General features: G+C 41.0%; 2 protein-coding genes across 6 annotated transcripts; one reads left to right on the forward strand and one right to left on the reverse strand.

Annotated features, from left to right (window-relative positions):
- Positions 1 to 1,000: 1,000 nt before the first annotated feature.
- On the reverse strand, positions 1,001 to 7,714 carry LOC134541115 (uncharacterized). 4 transcript variants are annotated; one of them, XM_063384289.1, is made up of 5 exons: positions 6,950 to 7,714; positions 6,466 to 6,594; positions 5,243 to 5,433; positions 4,620 to 4,696; positions 1,001 to 2,905 (listed from the first exon to the last, which is right to left on the reverse strand). In XM_063384289.1, exons 1-5 carry the CDS (start codon positions 6,997 to 6,999, stop codon positions 2,780 to 2,782), a joined length of 573 nt encoding a protein of 190 aa, XP_063240359.1. In that variant the 5' UTR covers positions 7,000 to 7,714; the 3' UTR covers positions 1,001 to 2,779. The 4 variants fall into 4 exon arrangements, with proteins under 4 accessions (XP_063240359.1, XP_063240358.1, XP_063240361.1 ...); XM_063384288.1 differs by having other exon boundaries at positions 1,005 to 2,905; positions 6,445 to 6,594; XM_063384291.1 differs by having other exon boundaries at positions 1,007 to 2,905; positions 6,445 to 6,594; positions 7,379 to 7,714.
- Positions 7,715 to 7,791: 77 nt separating this feature from the next.
- Positions 7,792 to 16,203, forward strand: LOC134541166 (uncharacterized). 2 transcript variants are annotated; one of them, XM_063384395.1, is made up of 3 exons: positions 7,792 to 7,970; positions 9,660 to 9,892; positions 15,399 to 16,203. In XM_063384395.1, exons 1-3 carry the CDS (start codon positions 7,951 to 7,953, stop codon positions 15,755 to 15,757), a joined length of 612 nt encoding a protein of 203 aa, XP_063240465.1. In that variant the 5' UTR covers positions 7,792 to 7,950; the 3' UTR covers positions 15,758 to 16,203. The 2 variants fall into 2 exon arrangements, with proteins under 2 accessions (XP_063240465.1, XP_063240466.1); XM_063384396.1 differs by having other exon boundaries at positions 15,790 to 16,203.
- The last annotated feature ends 1,430 nt before the right edge of the window (positions 16,204 to 17,633 follow it).

Raw genomic sequence — 17,633 nt, forward strand, 5'->3', positions numbered from 1 at the left:
TTATTTAGAAATCCGGAAACAGTCAATGTTATAGCTAAGCCCTGATGGTAATGGATTTTGCCTTTAAGTGAGCTGGCGTGTAGGAACTTGTACGTTAACGCAATGGCTCGTCTCGCATGCACGGACGCTTCTGACCTAGTTGTACTTTAGGGTAGGTCAGGGAATCAGCTGATTGTTTGCGACTCTACTACGTAAATTATGAAATTAATTAATAAGACAGGTTTTCAATGATCGTGTCAATAATTTATGCTTCTGAAAGGTCTTATGTATTTTATCTACGCTTGTAACTAGGTCTTTTTGTATAAGAATTTTGATACTTATATTACTAGCTACGTCTATAATTTATAAAAGTCTGTAAATGTATTATTTTTTATATTATATATTTTAACTATTTATCATTAGCTTTCGTATGAGGCGTACTGTTAGTTACCATATTTTGTATCATGTTCAAGGATTATCTAATAAACCTCTATATTTGCTTTAATTTCTTTTACGTTGTTAGTTATCAAAGACTAGCCCTTAATGTTTTTGCTACCTTTTTATGTTTACGCCCGGCTACGGCTACTCGGGTAGAGAGGCACTTTGGCTTTTCTTATTTTTTAACGTTTTTCACCCAGAGTGAGTCGGGGATGCAACCCCTTTTTCTTCGAGGAAAGAAGACGGGTTACAATATAAAATCAAACACACTCAATTAAGAAGTAACAAACTGGTTTAGAAAGGTTACCACTTTAGAAATTCTGTCATTCAATGGTTTTATAATGAAGGAAACCTTATATAGACTTGAAATTTTACTTTGTAATCCTATACTTCTTTACTTAAATATGTTTGGAATTAATTGCTTTCTTATATTAAATTTTTTATAAACATTTTGCGAGCCAAGCCGCTGTGGAAGCTAGTCCTAAATAAGTCTCGCTAAACAACCTGCTCTATTAATACTTGCCTTAGAGTTTAGTGAAAATTGCACACAATAAAAAATTGACTTAGAATCGAGTTACTTTGCCGGCAAGTGTCTTCACATTCAATCCACTAAGAGTGGTAAGTTGTTAGGAATTGATTTATAGTTAAAACAGAAACCTCATTAGCATAAGCATGTCTTTACTTATAAAACTCTGAATAAAATCAAGAAATGGTACAAACATTAGACATTAAATAATAATCATTGTTTAGTACATAAACAAAATTGCTACACAGCAAAAACAGAAAAACTTTTACAATGAATACTTCTAAAAGCAAATGAAAATTAACTTTTTTTTACACAATTTTCTTTCCATTTTTCTGTCTAGTGACTGAACAAGTTTTGTGTAACTATTTTTAAATTGGTAATAAGGTACATTTTTTTAAACACATGGAAACACTGTTTTATATAAGAAGGGGTAATCAATTAAATTTGTACTTATAACATTTTAGATAATTGCTTAATGAATTTAAATAATCTTGCACCTGATGTAAACTACTTATTGAACTAAACACCACATGGTGGTGAACCTGTTTATAGACGACCAGTTAACTTCTGTACAGGGCTTTACTTTGTTAAGTCTTTACAAATATAACGATAAAAGTAGTATAAACACACACTGTATCTACAATACACCAACGTGTACATTTCTTTTTGTCCTTTTCCCTTTCAATTTAAAAAGGATTTAAGCAACTCTTTGAAATGGGTATTAATTATTGTCTCTCAGTGCTCTGAAAGGCCAGCGCTACCTATTGCATTAACGACACACATTTTAATGGTTAATCGCACACCTCGACTTCAATCGCACCAGGGAGGAAGTTGTGTTTGGCATTTAAGGAGTGCCTTGTGTGTTTGTTTGCCTTTGTGAAATGAACACTGCATGCTTGTTATTATAGAATATGTAGTAAGTAGTCTTGTCTTCATGTGAAGGCTGGCTAAGACACCACTGTTTTTATGTTCAACAAAATGAATTTCCACCTCAATAAATTACCTGCTTTGTGCACACTTTACCCAGAAGTAACGAGTTTGCCTGTACAAGTATGGTGAAGACGTTGATTTCAGGATGCAGCCACAACACCCCCTCTCCCCTTCAACCTCATTTTCAGAGCTCGACCAAGTTCAGAAAGTGGACTACGCAATTCATATTCAGAGCATAAGTCACTAATGATATGGGTCTTAAAATCGAATGAATTCTGCAAATGGGTGCTGTACGTAGTAAAACTTCCAATATTCAGAGCACGATAAGGGGTAAAAAAAAGGTACATCTTAAAATCAGTTAAATTCAGCAGATGGGCATCGTAGATTGTAAGACGCACTTTATGTTCAGAGTGCAATAAGTCACCAAAGGAATGCATCTTTAAAATTGAGTAAATTGAGCTAACCAGCATCATACATTTATAAGAAGGACAAAATCATAAAAAAAAGTATAGGATTTTAAGATGCACTTTATATTTAGAGCGCAATAAGTCAGCAAAGGCTTGCATCTTAAAACTGAGTAAATTATCAAATTGGTAGTGTAAATTGTAAGATGCACTTAATATTTAGAGCGCAGTAAGTCAGCAAAGGCTTGCATCTTAAAATCAAGTAAATTCAGCTAACCAGCATCATAGTTCATAGATTATAAGAAGTACAAAATTATTTAATTTTTAAGATGCACTTTATATTTAGAGCGCAGTAAGTCGGTAAAAGGGCGCACACACATCAAACGGGCAGTGCAAGTTTGTAAGACACGCTGTTTGTTCGCAGCGCAACGAGGCGCCGAAGGCAAGACAGGGTACGGAGTGCCGCCCGCAGGGGCAGGGAGGGGGCGGGTCCCCGGGCCAGCTACTGGAGCTGCCCAAACTCCTCGGTGAACTGGCGGAACTGCTCCATCTCCTGAGCGGTGACACTCCTCTTGGAGTTGCGCAGCGCCTGCTGGAAGTCCTCGAACGTGACGTCTCGCACCGCCACCTGCGCCAGCACGTCGCCCTCTCCTTCACCGCGCGCAGTCACTCACTCACCCTCGGGACGGGAACACAACCTTGAGCTATAACCCGGCAGCTTGTGAATCTACGTTCCCCCCCCCTTCCTCTCCGGAGAGGGTCACTCCTCCCTCCCACGAACACGCTTCTCTCTCTTCGCGATGTGGCTGCTGAAAGGTGTTCCCACTGACGCAACACACCGTACCGTGCAATTATTTTTATTTTTGTTTTATTTCATTTCAGTTCTTTTGATATTTTTTCCCATGTGATTTTACCTCATTTAATTTATTTTTTATTACGTTTGGGCACAAATCGTTTGATTCGTATTGTATCAAAGGTTTCCGACTCTTTTCGGTATGTGCAAATGTGTTTCGTTTCCGTTTGTATCGTTTCACATTATTTCGGTTATTTCACATCAATATGTACAGTGAGGAAACATCTCCACACATTTCAGTTCTTTCCTTCGATTTATTTCGTTACAATTCAAGCTTTTGATCACTGAAATTTGATTCTATTAAAGTAGCTGATCCCCTCCACTCCACTCCGCTAGAATCACTTGACCGCCGCCTGACACTGGGGTCTGCGCAGGTCGGAAACAAAGTTGCCGGACTATTCGTAATAAACCATATTTTATTTATTTATTCACAGTTGTGACATGCCTACCTACAGCAAGAAGCCTTAGAATGAAGTAAAAAAAAAAAAAAAAAAAACCCTTCACACAAAACTAAACAGAAACATTTATAAGTCCTTTAAATTAATTTTTTTTTGCAAAATTTACAACACAATCCTGCTAATCTGGATTACCGAAAGTCCGGATTAAATGAAATTTGCCTTTAAAATGCACGAAATTCATATTTCATATGGGTTTAACCATAAAAAAAATATGATTTCATAAATTCAACTTCTTGTTTTGATTTAAACTACTGTATGTTTACGTAGACCTAATGTTTTAGCAACAAACTGATATGTAATTAAAATATGAATAATTTATTTTATTTTATTAAATTTTAAACTTTATTCTTTGTAAAGTACAGAACACACAGTATATAGTCACTACTATAGAAGTATTTAAATGAGTGAAACATGCTTTTTCCCTCTCACATCCGGACCAACCGGATTTCTAAATGAGTGGGGTTCGGATTAGGAGGACACTAGCAAAAAGAATCATGGTTTTCAAAAAAAGTTTTTTTTTTTTTTTTTTTTTAAATTCCAACATTTTGTATTTATATTTTATATATATTTTTTGCAAATAGTTTTGATGAGCACATATCTGAAAATTTGAAAATAAAAAAATGTGTCGAGAGGAGACACTAGCAGCGGCGGAGGCTGGATCCTGTTCATCCTGTACAATCACGTAATAGACAGAGACTGGAAAAATTCGCGGGTTCATTTCAAAGAAGTATCCAACCACAAGTTACCCACTTGAGACGCCTCAAAATTCAGCGTCCAGTGAACGGGCGCCGTTTGCTCAAGTAGGCGGAGGATCGTGGAGTCTATCCTGGAAGGTCAATGAACTCGCGAATTTTTCCGGTCTCCAGTAGTAGATAAATTATTTCAAAAGGGAGAAATCAGGGAAATGTTTGTCACACGTCTGTGCGGACACGCCAGGAATCACGCAGAGTGATTCCAGGCAGCCGATGATGGAAACAGCGAGCAGGTCGGGCGGAGCGCGATCGGGACACCGGGGACGGAGGGCTGGTCACCTGGTCGGGGCGCAGCGCGGCCAGCGAGTGGGGCACGGCGCCCTCCGCGTTGCGGCTGCACGGCTCCATCAGGCCCTCTGCAACAGTGCCCACACGGCACGCTCCGTGAGCGAGTGGTTATTCTTGTCGGATAAACAGTAGACACACGTTTTAACGGGTTTCAAGAAGCAAAATAAAAAAAAGTCGGGGGGGTTTGTCTGTAAAGTCGATTTACGGACGATAATTTTACGTGATAACGTCACAAGAAAACATTGATAAAATAATTGCATACTTTTTTTAATTTTAAAATATTATTTACAGTTTTTTTTTTTTTTGCAAATTTAATTTTAAAAAATTTGTTTAAACATGATCACGAACGACTAGTCAAAAAGCCCGCCTTAACCTGTTTGACGTTACAGAAGATTTAACCTCGCACGACGGTTGGCCGGTTCCTCGCACGCTCGGCTCGGGTGTGGAACGTGACACGAGTCGTGCTTTTTTTCCGTGTTTTGCAGCCGGCGTTCGTCGATTCATGAGACATTATCACGTCGGAAATACCGAACAGGAAATGTTATTTTAGCACGTGTCAGTGTTTGAACTTTTCACCAAACAAACATAACGTTGTAATGACTGGTGCCACTCACGGGCGTCCGTCCTCCAGTGGGCGGCCCGCCCCAGCTCCAGCACGGGCAGGAACAGGGCCTCCTTGGCCAGGCCGGCCAGCTCGGCCGCGGAGAAGCCCTCGGTGCGGGCCGCCAGCCAGTCCCACTGCTCCGGGTCCAGCGTCGCCGGCGTGCCCCCGCACTCGGTCCGCATCAGCGCCTGCCGCGCCACCCTGCGCCACACACGAGCTCCGTGGCCGGTCTCAGGGTCACACGTCTTCAGGCACGTCACGAAAAAAAAATGACGTGTGGAATTTTTACGATGCAACCAACCAATGCGAAACTGTCTCTGTAGTTCATAAACTGCCTAGAAAATCAAGGATGCTTATACCGCACGCGCCACGAGTCTTGCGAGCCGTCAGGGCGGGCCGGACGGGGCAGTGGGGGGAAAGGAATGCGACCAGGTGGAATTGAAAAGGTGTTATCTGACGCGGCATTTTTTTTTTTCTCAAAGAGTGCTCCCGCCCGTTCAATGTACGTTGGCCATGCATCGCTCGGCGAGCGATACGGAGATAACACGCACCGGCATCATTGCGATGAACGACGCTTTCAGGAACGGCCGATGCGTCGAGTTTTGCGCTGCTTGGGTCTGCAAGTCTTCGCCTGGTACCTGGCTTGCAAGACTCGTGACGCACGCTACATTAAGAAACCACCCCAGCTTGCCATGGGTGTGAAAAGAAGGGGGGGGGGGGGGGGGAAAGGGATTGTATCCCCCACCTCGAAAACCTTAACAAAAATCTATAAAATCCACCATTCCCACCCAACAAGAGGAAAGAAATCAAAAAGCAAACTGTGGAAAAATGAAACTGTGCGCATGCTTTAAAATAAAGAAAGGAATCGGATGTGCGAAGGTGTGTAGTTACAAGAAACCATATTCGATTCTGAAAATCATTCATAAAACTTTTGTCCCCGGGAGAAACTGTTCTGTGTAACATATCCAACTCGTTGCGTAAGCTCTGTTTTGTGATTAAAAAAACATAAACTAGTGAGGAAAAGAATTTTTATCATCAGTTTTTAGTTTACTACATATCTACTTCACATTTTCGCATGATCGCTCTTCAGTTGGAAACGCTGCACCGGTTCCTGCGACCCCCTCGGCACGGAAGCTTGCCGCAGCGCTCGGAACGATCGCGGGGCGGGGTGAGGGATCAAGGAGGAGGGCGGGGGGGGGGGGGGAGTCTCACCGGTCGGGCAGCGGCACGTACAGCTTCTTCTGGAAGCGGCGCAGGAAGGCAGAGTCCATGTCCCACGGCCGGTTGGTGGCGCCCAGCACGAACGCGCGGCCCGCCCGCAGGCTACCGAGGTCCAGGGCCGCCAACAGCTGCGACTTGATCCTGCGCACACGCGCGTTACTTTTCTGTGGTGATAAACCAACTTTGAATCTCCACGCAAATAATCAACAGAAATAAAATAATGAAAGGACTGGAGTCAAATTACAAATTACAATAACTATTCAGTATTCCATGTCAATTAAATTTAGTAAAATTTCTAGGGTTGTGCGATTCCATGATTTTCAGTTCGATTCGATTCCGATTCGATTCTCACTTCAAGAGTTGAAATTCGATTCCGATTTCGATTCTTTGGGTAACTTTATCTACATAGTCATTAGTCTGGTAGGGCTAACTAAAAAAAAAATTGCATTTATTTTGAACTAATTATATGTATTTAACTAAAATGAATAAGAAATACATTTCTGGAAGATGACTGCGGCCCTTGAACTGGCCACAATTTTCATCCATTACTTATTTTTTTATTTAATCACTTCACCACTGTTTAAAGATGTCAAATGTTACCAACGGTAAAGTCAGCTGCCTCACTGGAGTCACCGAGATAGTGCGATGCGTGCTGCACTAAGAAGTATAATTTATTAATTGACCTACATTTGCACATTACGTATGCAGCATGGCCTAACCAGTAGGTTTATTTAAATTAAAACCAATAAGTAACATATTTTTCTTTGTTTATTTCAACAAGATCTGTTCCCCTAAAAACGGAAAAAATACGTAAATATGATTAATTTATTAACTTCACGAAGTTAAACCACACAACAATGATCAGCTTTAATTAAGTTTTGTAAAAGGCAAAAGCATAAACAGTAAACAGTACTTAGATACTGACAGAATGTTACGATTCAGTGATTCGATTCCTTTGTGTCGGCAAGCGCGATCTTTGATAAATGGTGGCCTGTCACGGTAGCCTACAACTCACATAGTTTCGGTTCCCTACCACGTTCGTGCAACTTCGTATTTCTCTCAAAAATTGAAATTAAAAAAAATCGAAGGGTTAGGTTACGTTAGGTCAGTCACAACATGCTTGTTTTCATTGGAAATTTCTGATTTAGCGGCTGAAGTGGCGTTAATATCAAAACGAAAAACTTCGGAAATCTTCGGGAATTCTTGCAGGCAACCGAAACTATGTGAGTTGTAGACTTCCCGGCATGTCAACTGGTCTACACGTCCGGCACCGAAAAATATTTTTATGTCGTGAATGTTTTAATGTTGGTTATTCTGTTAACAGAAGACTGTCACAGAATGGCGATCTTTGTAAATGTATCTATCGTTGAACAAGGAACTATTTAAACTGTTAACAGAAAATTGTGCGTTGAGGGTTGTAAAATTCATTTTTAATATGTGTTATTTATTTTTCAAAACAAATAAACCAACAATATTTTTTATCGTGCAACGTGAGAAATGGTCATGAGTAATATGCCGTAAGTAGGCAGAAATAAAAATGTTTGAGTAGATTGTTAAACTATTTCATAAACAAGCAGTTTCGTAAGGTATTTATCTTTGCAAGCCGAAACAGTTAGTGGTTCTGAACGTGTAAATTATATCATACACGATCTTTGAAAAAAATTTAATGTTCGGCCTAACCTATATTTCAAAACGTTATGAAATTTGCTTGAGTGAAAGTGCGCGGCAATTTTACGAGTTACATTAATGATAATTGACGAATAAATTTATTTCTAGCAATCAGTTAAACGGTAACCGTCAATTTCTTTCTTCGATTTTTTTACTTTTGAAAAATTTGCCAGAATTTTTCGATTCCAAATTTTAGTTTCGGTTCCGGGTTCAAATAGTTGAGGAATCGAATCGAAGTTGAAATTATCGAGTACCCGCACATCCCTAAAAATTTTGTCACCTGTCGTGATAAACAACAAACTTTAAATCTCCACACATGTAATCAATAGAAATATAATGAAAGGACTGGAGTCAAATTACAAATACAGTTCGTAAAGTAAAAAATTTAAACAAATTTAAAAAAAAAAAAAAAACACAGTATTCAATGATAATTTAATTTAGTAAAATAATCAAGATAATATTTATATTAAACAATAATGTAATAATAATAATAAATTATAATGTGATTAAATTATACATACGGGAACATAACCTCACTTATATAAATACACTTGGAAAAAGGTTTATAACCACAAATTTCTATCACTAATATTCACAATAAATAAATGTGTTTCATTATGAGGAGCAGTATTCAGTATCAATCATTAAAATATAGGGATTTAAAAGCACACATATCATTTTTATTTGTATGCAGCCCTTTTTTTTTCTCATTCTTGAGAAAATTTTGTTGTGTGGTGCCCGTGCACAATAAAAAATCACTCATCATTTTTTCATGAAGCGCATAAAGAATTAGTATAACCAAAAATAAAAGGGGGAAATAAATAACTGTCGAAGTGAAACTTCTTCTCAGCCACATAGTCCCCAACTATTTACATTTAACGAGCGACCATAAAAATGAAGCTTGGCGTTGGAAACAAAACGCACGTTAGCAGAAGGCAGGTGGATCGGCAATGATTACGTAATTGCGTGACGTGCCGGATTCGAACGCAACCACCTCCATCACGACCCGGAGGCGTTTGAGGAAGGAGCTGCAGAGAGGGATTGGGGCATCCCTTCCCGCCTCGACCTCTCGTCTGACCTGTGATTGGCTCGGGAGGATCCCCACCCCGAGAGTATCACGGGGCACACGACCAAGTCTCGGACAGCCCGCGGAGCCTGTGACCTGGCCCCAGTGTGCTGCGTCCGCCCATCAGCGGGGAGAGGACTCCTCCGGACAACCTCCGAGCCGGTGCGGGCCGGCATCTACGAGGGTAGCCCCTCACCACTGTCAGCCGGTGAACCCCAGTCCAGGACACAGGACACGCCTCGGGAACCGGCCCCTCGGATACTCCGCTGACTCCGGTGCCCCAGAGCCTAGAGCGTTCTTTATTTTTCTTATTACATACGTATCTCGATTTCATTCGGCAAAAAAAGGAGCTAGATGGAAACTGGGAGAGTTCCTTGACTTTCCATCAATCCCGGTTCGTGTTTAATTTTTTTTTCGATCAGGAAATTCATGACCAAACCATTCAGGTATCCGACACGTCCTTTGTCACCAGACCTTCGGTTGCAGTCGCGACCGGCCCCGGGGGCCGGAGGGGGTTGGCAGACCTGCGAGAGAGCTCCTCCTCGCTGCTCTGCCGCCGGCGACACAGGCCGTCGATCTCGTCCAGGAACACCACGGTCACCGCGTCCCTCGCCGTCACCGTCTCAAACAGCTTCTGCACCATCCTGCCGTCGCCACAACGCCCCTCACTCCGCCTGTCCCACCAGCTCTTACGTCCAGTGTCAGGTTGAACAGTTTACAAAAAAAATTATTTAATGTAAAAAAGGTTAATTTGATGTGAACTACTAGCGGATGCCATGTTCAACACGGTGATTTATTCCAGATGATCGTTGGCATGTTCGAATTCATTAATTTACGCGTGCATTCTTAAAGACATCTGCATTGTGTACTTTAAGAAAAGTGGTCTTGTCAAAATATCATCCTTCCAAAAAAAAACATTGCAGAAGGTTGAGCTGCAATGGCAAAAACGCGTAATGTGATACCAGCCTTAAGCTCATTTAAAATCCCGGCCAATGGTTTTATTTTCAGGCCAGTTTCATTTCGAAAGAGGTTATTTTTTCAAGAAATTTCTTTGTTAAAAAGATTGCACATTATTGAACAAATATGACAAAAAATGTTCCATAGTACTAATTTTGCAGTAAGCGTTTATTGCTATTCGGAAAAAAATAAAACAAATCTGTTAGATATATTTTTGTGTTTGAGAAATGTACTAACGCCATGATGTGAAAATGAGTGACTAATTAACAGTTGCAAAGATTAAAAAGAAGTAAACCTTTTTTCCCATTTTTTTTTGCATAGAACGTGGTACAAACTTCATGATAAATAAGTTATTCGAATTTAATATTTAAAAAGATTATGGATTTGTCATTCGCTTTAAGTATTGATTGGAAATGCCGATTTGTTTCTTGATTTTAATTGCAATTGGGTGCGTTGCGGTGAATGAATTTCTGTGCTGTATGGTGTAATCAGCATGCTTTTCGGTGTTATTTCTGTTTTTAATCGCAATTCACTGAAAACTGCAATCTTGTCCTTACTTATATGAAAATATGTCGGAATGGACAAATTTGTCAATGTGTTACCACAAGTCCATGTTTCATGATCAATAAGAGCCTCTTCCTCCTCCTCCCGCAATACAAGGACCATAAAAAATAAAATGGCGGTCGGATCGCCTTGAGCGACAGAATGGCTGCCCGGATGTATCGTATCCCCTGCATCCGGATACTTTTCTTTTGCGCGGCATCCTGTGCATTGTGCTGTCATGCTGGTGTGATCACAACGTGTGTTTGCTCGCAAAGACGTTCACTATCAGCCTGGTTGTGTGGAACAGAAAAAAAAAAAAAAAAGTCTTTCCCATATTAATAAAAGAGAAAAGTATAACCAACACAACAAAACAATCCAAAAATTATTTAGAAATTCACAGCTTTTTCCTGGTTATTTCCCAGTTGTGCTCAATCCCCGCCAGTTTCCCTGTTTTCCTGGTTTCCACAGTTGGTAGACACCCCAATATGTATCTGATTGGCCACACCTTTTATAAGAACAAGATTATACTGTGAATTACAATAAAACCAAATTAACCCTGAAAAACATCTCAATACACAACATTAACGCTGAAATGCAAGTTAATTCACCAAATAGCACCGAAATGCAACTAAAATCAATAAATAAAATCGCATATATAACCAAAAACTAACTTAAAATACAAAAATCTTAACTTTTAATACAGTAAATTCCATCGATGTAATTTATTTAGCAGGAAATTTATACTAAAACTTATGAACTTAAAAGATTGGAAATTTTTTTTATATATTTTGCAATTATTATTAGTAACTCAGTATCTAATTACGATGGTACATTTTCCAAACACACAAATACTTCCGAAATTTTATTATCTTGTCCAACTCATTTATCATTTTGCAAGTGATCTCGAACTTTCAATTAAGGGCAGCAGATTTTAATGACTTAAAACAGAAAATAATATTGAAAATGATTTACTTCTGAGTGTCATTCGAGACCTATGCTCAATAACTCGTGACTTCTCCACCAACAATGCAGGTGTGTATGCACACACGACGCCACTCCGCAGACAAAGTACGGTACATCGTTCGGGACCACAGCGATTATACCCGATCATCGAACGTAACATTCCATTTTAAGGGGAAAATAAAAGATAATTCTAGCATTCAGTTGGTGGCCACTCAATTAAAGATACAAAATTCCAGGTTATTTAAAAAAAAAAAAAAAATTCTTAAATTTCTGTAATACATCATGATTCAAAATGCATGTCTGAACACACAGGAAAATTAAAGTAAATAAATCAAAAACAAAAAAATGCACAAGAATATGTTTACAAAAAAAAAGTGACGGTTTAGTTAATATATACCTCCTGCATACATTTAACATTATTTGGTTTTCCACATTTCTCCGTCCAGGAGTGCAACCTTTTTTGAGGCGTCACTAAATTTACTCCAGTCGCTGCCAACACGAAACTGTCTCACTGCCAGGCTATGCCTGATTATTTGCAGAAGCAGTGCTTCCTGATATAAAAACTGAGCGGATTCCACACGCAGCGTTTTCCCCGATGAACATGTAAAATTCCAGACAGATTCCCGGGTTTCGCCATTTTCCCAGTCTGGTGGCTATCCTGTATAACGTACAATGATATTTAAAATAAGTTGAAATCAAACTGCTTTACGGCAAAAAAGTGGGTGATGATGTGTCATGGACACGGCCGTGTGTTGTACGTGAATACGTGTACGCAACAGGTAATATTTTCTATACAAAGTATAAAATACACTACTTTATGTATGTTATAAACATGTTTTTTTTTTTCCACACAATATATATTCACTGTAACTATTTGAAACTAATGTTTTATATATGCAATCGTTAGATTTTGATGAGAGCCGACGATTGAAACCCAAATGATAGTCGTAGTTTCTAAGTTACGTGTTTCTAAGTTATGACAGTTCTAAGTTGTGTGTTTCTAAGTTATGACAGTTCTAAGTTGTGTGTTTCTAAGTTATGACAGTTCTAAGTTGTGTGTTTCTAACTTCTAAGTTGTGATAGTTCTAAGTTGTGACTCTACATTACGACGTTTCTAAGTTGTGTGGTTCTGCGTTACGTGTTTCTAAGTGTTCTTAGAGTCAAAAGTTATACCAAATAGAAATCTCGAAACACAGCAAAATGACCTCAAAATGGCGGCGATTCCCCCCTCCACCGCGCGCAATGCGTCACAGTCCTCACTTGGCGTAACGAATTCTTTGATCCTTCAGCTATCCAGTGGTGTAATTAAATTTTGAATGAAGATGATAGATGTGTGGCTGCAACGCCGAACTGTATCCCCCGATTTTGTTATCATTCGTTTTTTGAATTGCCTCCCACTATGGAAGCAATTTTAAAGACTTATTCACGTCAAAAAAAAAAAACATACACACACATGTAAGTCAGTTTGAAAAATATCTGCACAGGAAAAATTCGGGACGACGCCGGACTGTGTACAGTTTGCCGAGCGGAACAACGCCAGACTATGTACAGTTTGCCAAGCGGAACGAAGCCAGGCTGTGTACAGTTTGCCGAGTGACGCCGGACCATGTACAGTTTGCCGAGTGGAACGACGCCGGACTGTGTACAGTTTGCCGAGCAGAGCGATGCGGGACAGTGTACAGTTTGCCGAGCGGAAGGACGTCGTACTATGTACAGTTTGCCGAGCGACACCGAACGATGGACAGTTTGCCGAGCGACGCCGGGCATTGTACAGTTTGCCGAGCAGAAGGATGTCGGACTGTGTACTGTTTGCCGAGCAGAAGGATGTCGGACTGTGTACTGTTTGCCGAGCAGAAGGATGTCGTACTGTGTACAGTTTGCCGAGCGGAACGATGCCGGACTATGTACAGTTTGCTGAGCTATGCCGGACCGTGTACAGTTTGCCGAGCGGAAGGACAGTCGGGCTGGCGGGCGTACTTCTCTGACTCGCCGACCCAGCGGGACAGCAGCTCGGCGCTCGACGCGCAGTACAGCTCCGCGCCCACCTCCGCGGCGATGGCGTGCGCCAGGCGCGTCTTGCCCGTGCCGGGCGGCCCGTACAGCAGCACGCTGCTCCAGGGCGCGCGCCCCCCTGCACACACGCACACGCGCACACACACTGCGCCTTCCGGTCCGTGTTTCGACGACATACCTGACTAACTTTCCACGTGATAACGACTTATAAATTGACGAACGCCGGCTGCACGACTCATTGTTTCGTTCCGCCTGAGCCGAGCGTGAGAGAACCGGCCAGCCACCGTGTGAGGATAATCTTCTACGATATCCAAACAGGTTAAGGCGGGGCTTTTTTGAAAGCAATTTTTTAAAAAATTTTATTTATTCGTCTAATTTCGTCATTTCAAAATTAACAATTTATTGACATTGTGTTGATTTCAGTTTATTTCTATATAAGTATTTGCTCGTGATTATATTCAAACAAATTATTTAAATTAAATTTGGAAAATTAAATTGTAAATAATATTTGAAAATTAAAAAGTATGCAAATTTTTCATCAATGATTTCTCATGACGTTAACACGTTAAATGATCGTCCGTAAACCGACTTTACCTATTTTATAATTTTTTTGATGAAACAAAATAAAGGTAATCCAGCCTCCACCATCGCTGTAGCTGTACTAGTTCCAACAGAACCTTTCATATGCCATTATGTAGCGTGTATGACTTTGTAATAAAACATCCTCTGAAAAAAAAAAAAGCTTTCAATGTCTCGGTGAGAGCGGATTGGAGCACGACAATTTTCCTTCAAATTACTACGACTGGGGAATTTCCGTGCATTTCCCAGGATTTCAAGTAAAACACCTGACTTTTCCCCTACCGACGTCAACATCTCTTAACTTTTTCCCTGACTTTCGGGAACGAGGTACCCTGTGCACGTCGCACGAGATAGAGGCACCGTGCGAACGTGCTGTAGGAAGAACACCAGCGTAGCGCAGCAAAGAGCAAAGGGGACGGTGGACTGGTCGTCTGGCGAACAAGCTGTAGAGAACCACTGCCGTGACGCGGGGCGGAGAGCGAAGGGGACGGTGGACCGGTCGCCTGGGAAGGTTGGCGCACCTGTGAAGAGCTGCGGGTGGAGGCACGGCAGCACGAGGGCTAGCCGCAGCACGGCCTTGGCGTCCTCCAGCCCCACCACGCTGGCCAGGCCGTCCACGCACGGCCTGCGCCTCATCGCCTGCACGGCGTCGCAGTCGCCTGCGACACGCATGCACGCACACACCGGTGCAGCTTTCCCGCGCTCCTCCGACACACACTCACTTCCTCCCCAGCAGCGACAACTGCTCCCAAAACTACTTCACACTTGTCTAACCTGTTAAGGGGGTGCCTCCACTTTCAGGTCATGATTTCAGATTTATATTAATCACTGATCAAGTTTTAGACTTGACCAATTGTTTAACTTTCACGTAATGAAAAAATATATACAGCGCATACGTTTTGCATAATTGGCTGGCAAAGTTACATTTTTAACATTTTTTTGGTTGTACACATAAGGAGAATTTAATTTATTGCAGAATTGATAACTCTTTAGGTTTAACATGCAATGCTACTGTCTACTTCATGATATGGTTTGCATTTCTATCACAAAATTTCATTTCATTTTTCTTGGCTGTCAAAATTATATCACTGGAAAGTTTCCATGACTCCTCCAGGATTTCGAGTGAATTTCCCTGTTACTTTCCCTGACTTGCCAGAACATGAACACCTCGTGTGGAGAACTGCCTCGAGGGGGTTGCGGGACTCACCGGCCGGCGCGGCATCGTCGTCCCCCCTCCTCCGCCTCTGCACGGCCAGGCTCTGGCGCAGGAGCGGCGCGCGGCTGCCGGTGGCCACCGCGGCCACGGCCGGCCGCGCGGCCGTCGCGTCCGCGCTGGCCCGGAGGAGGCCTACCACGTGGGCCAGCGCCTCCTGTGCAGTCAGCACCTCGTCACCCTGCATTTTGGTGTTGCGCAATCTACCGACACGCTTTGCGGCGTTACTACTGTTCTGTCGCAATTCACAGTGTAGCCTTGTCCCCAGGTATGGTGCTTATGTCGAAAGAAAATATTCATAGTCTATTCTGTGTGAAGATAATAATTTTTTTAGTGTGCCTCTCTGGAAGCGAGTCGTGAGTTGCGGAAGGACGGTGCTCACCTTGATGACGCTACTGGGCTCAAGCAGCTGCACTTGAAGCAGCGAGTCCACGCTCGCCAGCAGCGAATCTCTGGTCGCCTCGTCAGCGGCTACGTCAATGTCCGCCAACCTGCGCAGTTCAACAAAGTAGTTTTTTTTTGACGTGACAACGTCTGATAAATCGATGGACGCCGGCTGCACGCACGAAAAAGCGACACCCGTTACGCACATTGTTCCGGTACGCTGTGTCCCGTTACGCTCATTGTACGCTTGCGCCGCATCTGTCTCTCTTCCACTCGACTGTATAAAGTGGAGTGAAAAGTTAAATGTGGTTTTCGTTGTTTATTACAAAACAATTTCGGCAAATAAAGGTTAATTATTCTTGCATTTTAAAAAACTTATTACTAATATAATTTCAAGTATTTATTCTTTTATTATTTAAATAAAAATGATTCAATTTTATTCATAAAGTATGCAATCATTTCATCAATGCTTTGTTATGACGTGTCACGTTAAACTATCGTCCGTAAACCGACTTTACGAACAACCAATTTTTAAATTTATCTTTTAAAATCATATGTAGGGACAGTCCGGCCTTGCGGCAATGGCCAATGTCATAAAACTAAAAAAAATGCATGTTGGCAGGCTTTCACAGACATTGTCTGAAGTAGCTTGGCTTCTGGGTTGTAGCCGTGTCCTTGGTAAATAATTCACCGACGTTTCGGCCGACATTGCAGTCGCCATCATCATGGAGCAGTTACCTACTCAGTACTACCACCAGTAGGTAACTGCTCCCTGATGACGGCGACTGAAATGTCGACTGAAACGTCGGTGAATTATTCGCCAAGGACAAGGCTACAACCCAGAAGCCAAGCTACTTAAAAAAAAAAAATGCAATTGTTCCGTTTCACGTATCCAAGTTCATCCCTTGATCCCGCTGGCAAGATCCTGTTCGCAACGAGCCCTGTGGTACTTGATGCTGGCTGTTTTAATTTAGTACTTCGAAAAAAATACTGGACGTAGCAAGAACTCATAATGTAAAAATGAATTATGATTGTAAGTTGATCACGAATGAATATATATATATATATTCTTCGAGGACCTCACGTAATTTGTTTCTACTGTGATATTCCAGAGGATAAACTTGGATACGTGATATGGAACAGTCACCAAATGATCCTTTTAAATCATACTTCCCCCAATGTAAGAATCATTCGAAGAACGAACCAAAGTGAATTTTCACATTATAACAAACCTAAAAGAAAAAAACACACTGGATCCTAAGTACAAAAAAACTGTTTGTAATACCAAAATTTGTCAAAAAAAAAAAATTACATACATATTATTCAATAAAGATGCTGAAATTTGTTTTTTGCTGATTTATCCACTCAATTTTCAAAAAGTAGCCTAACTACAACTAATTATGTAAATTAAATTGTATACTGGATTTGATTATTAATGGTCTTATGGTATTAAACTGTCCAATTACCCACTTCTTCCAGATTCTATACCTGTATTAATATTAATTAATTTATAAGCTTATTACGAGCTTGTTAAATACATATGAGTAAAAATCTGCATGCATTTAGTCTTAGGAGTGTCCAAACAGTGAAGGCAAGTAGAACATGGTTCATAATTTTGGCACACACATTCTTTTTGATAATAGTATACTTTGATAAAGTTTATGTATAAATTAATTTAAGAAACCATTTGTAGTGACCCAATCACAATTAAAAATTCGGTAATAAAGTGTTGTCTATCCTTGCCACGACCTTCCTTGAATTTCAAGACTGCGACGAAACAGCAAATGGCCCCAA

This window comes from Bacillus rossius, chromosome 18 (genome assembly GCF_032445375.1).
Source record: "Bacillus rossius redtenbacheri isolate Brsri chromosome 18, Brsri_v3, whole genome shotgun sequence".
In the NCBI taxonomy this organism is placed as follows: Eukaryota; Metazoa; Arthropoda; class Insecta; order Phasmatodea; family Bacillidae; genus Bacillus; species Bacillus rossius.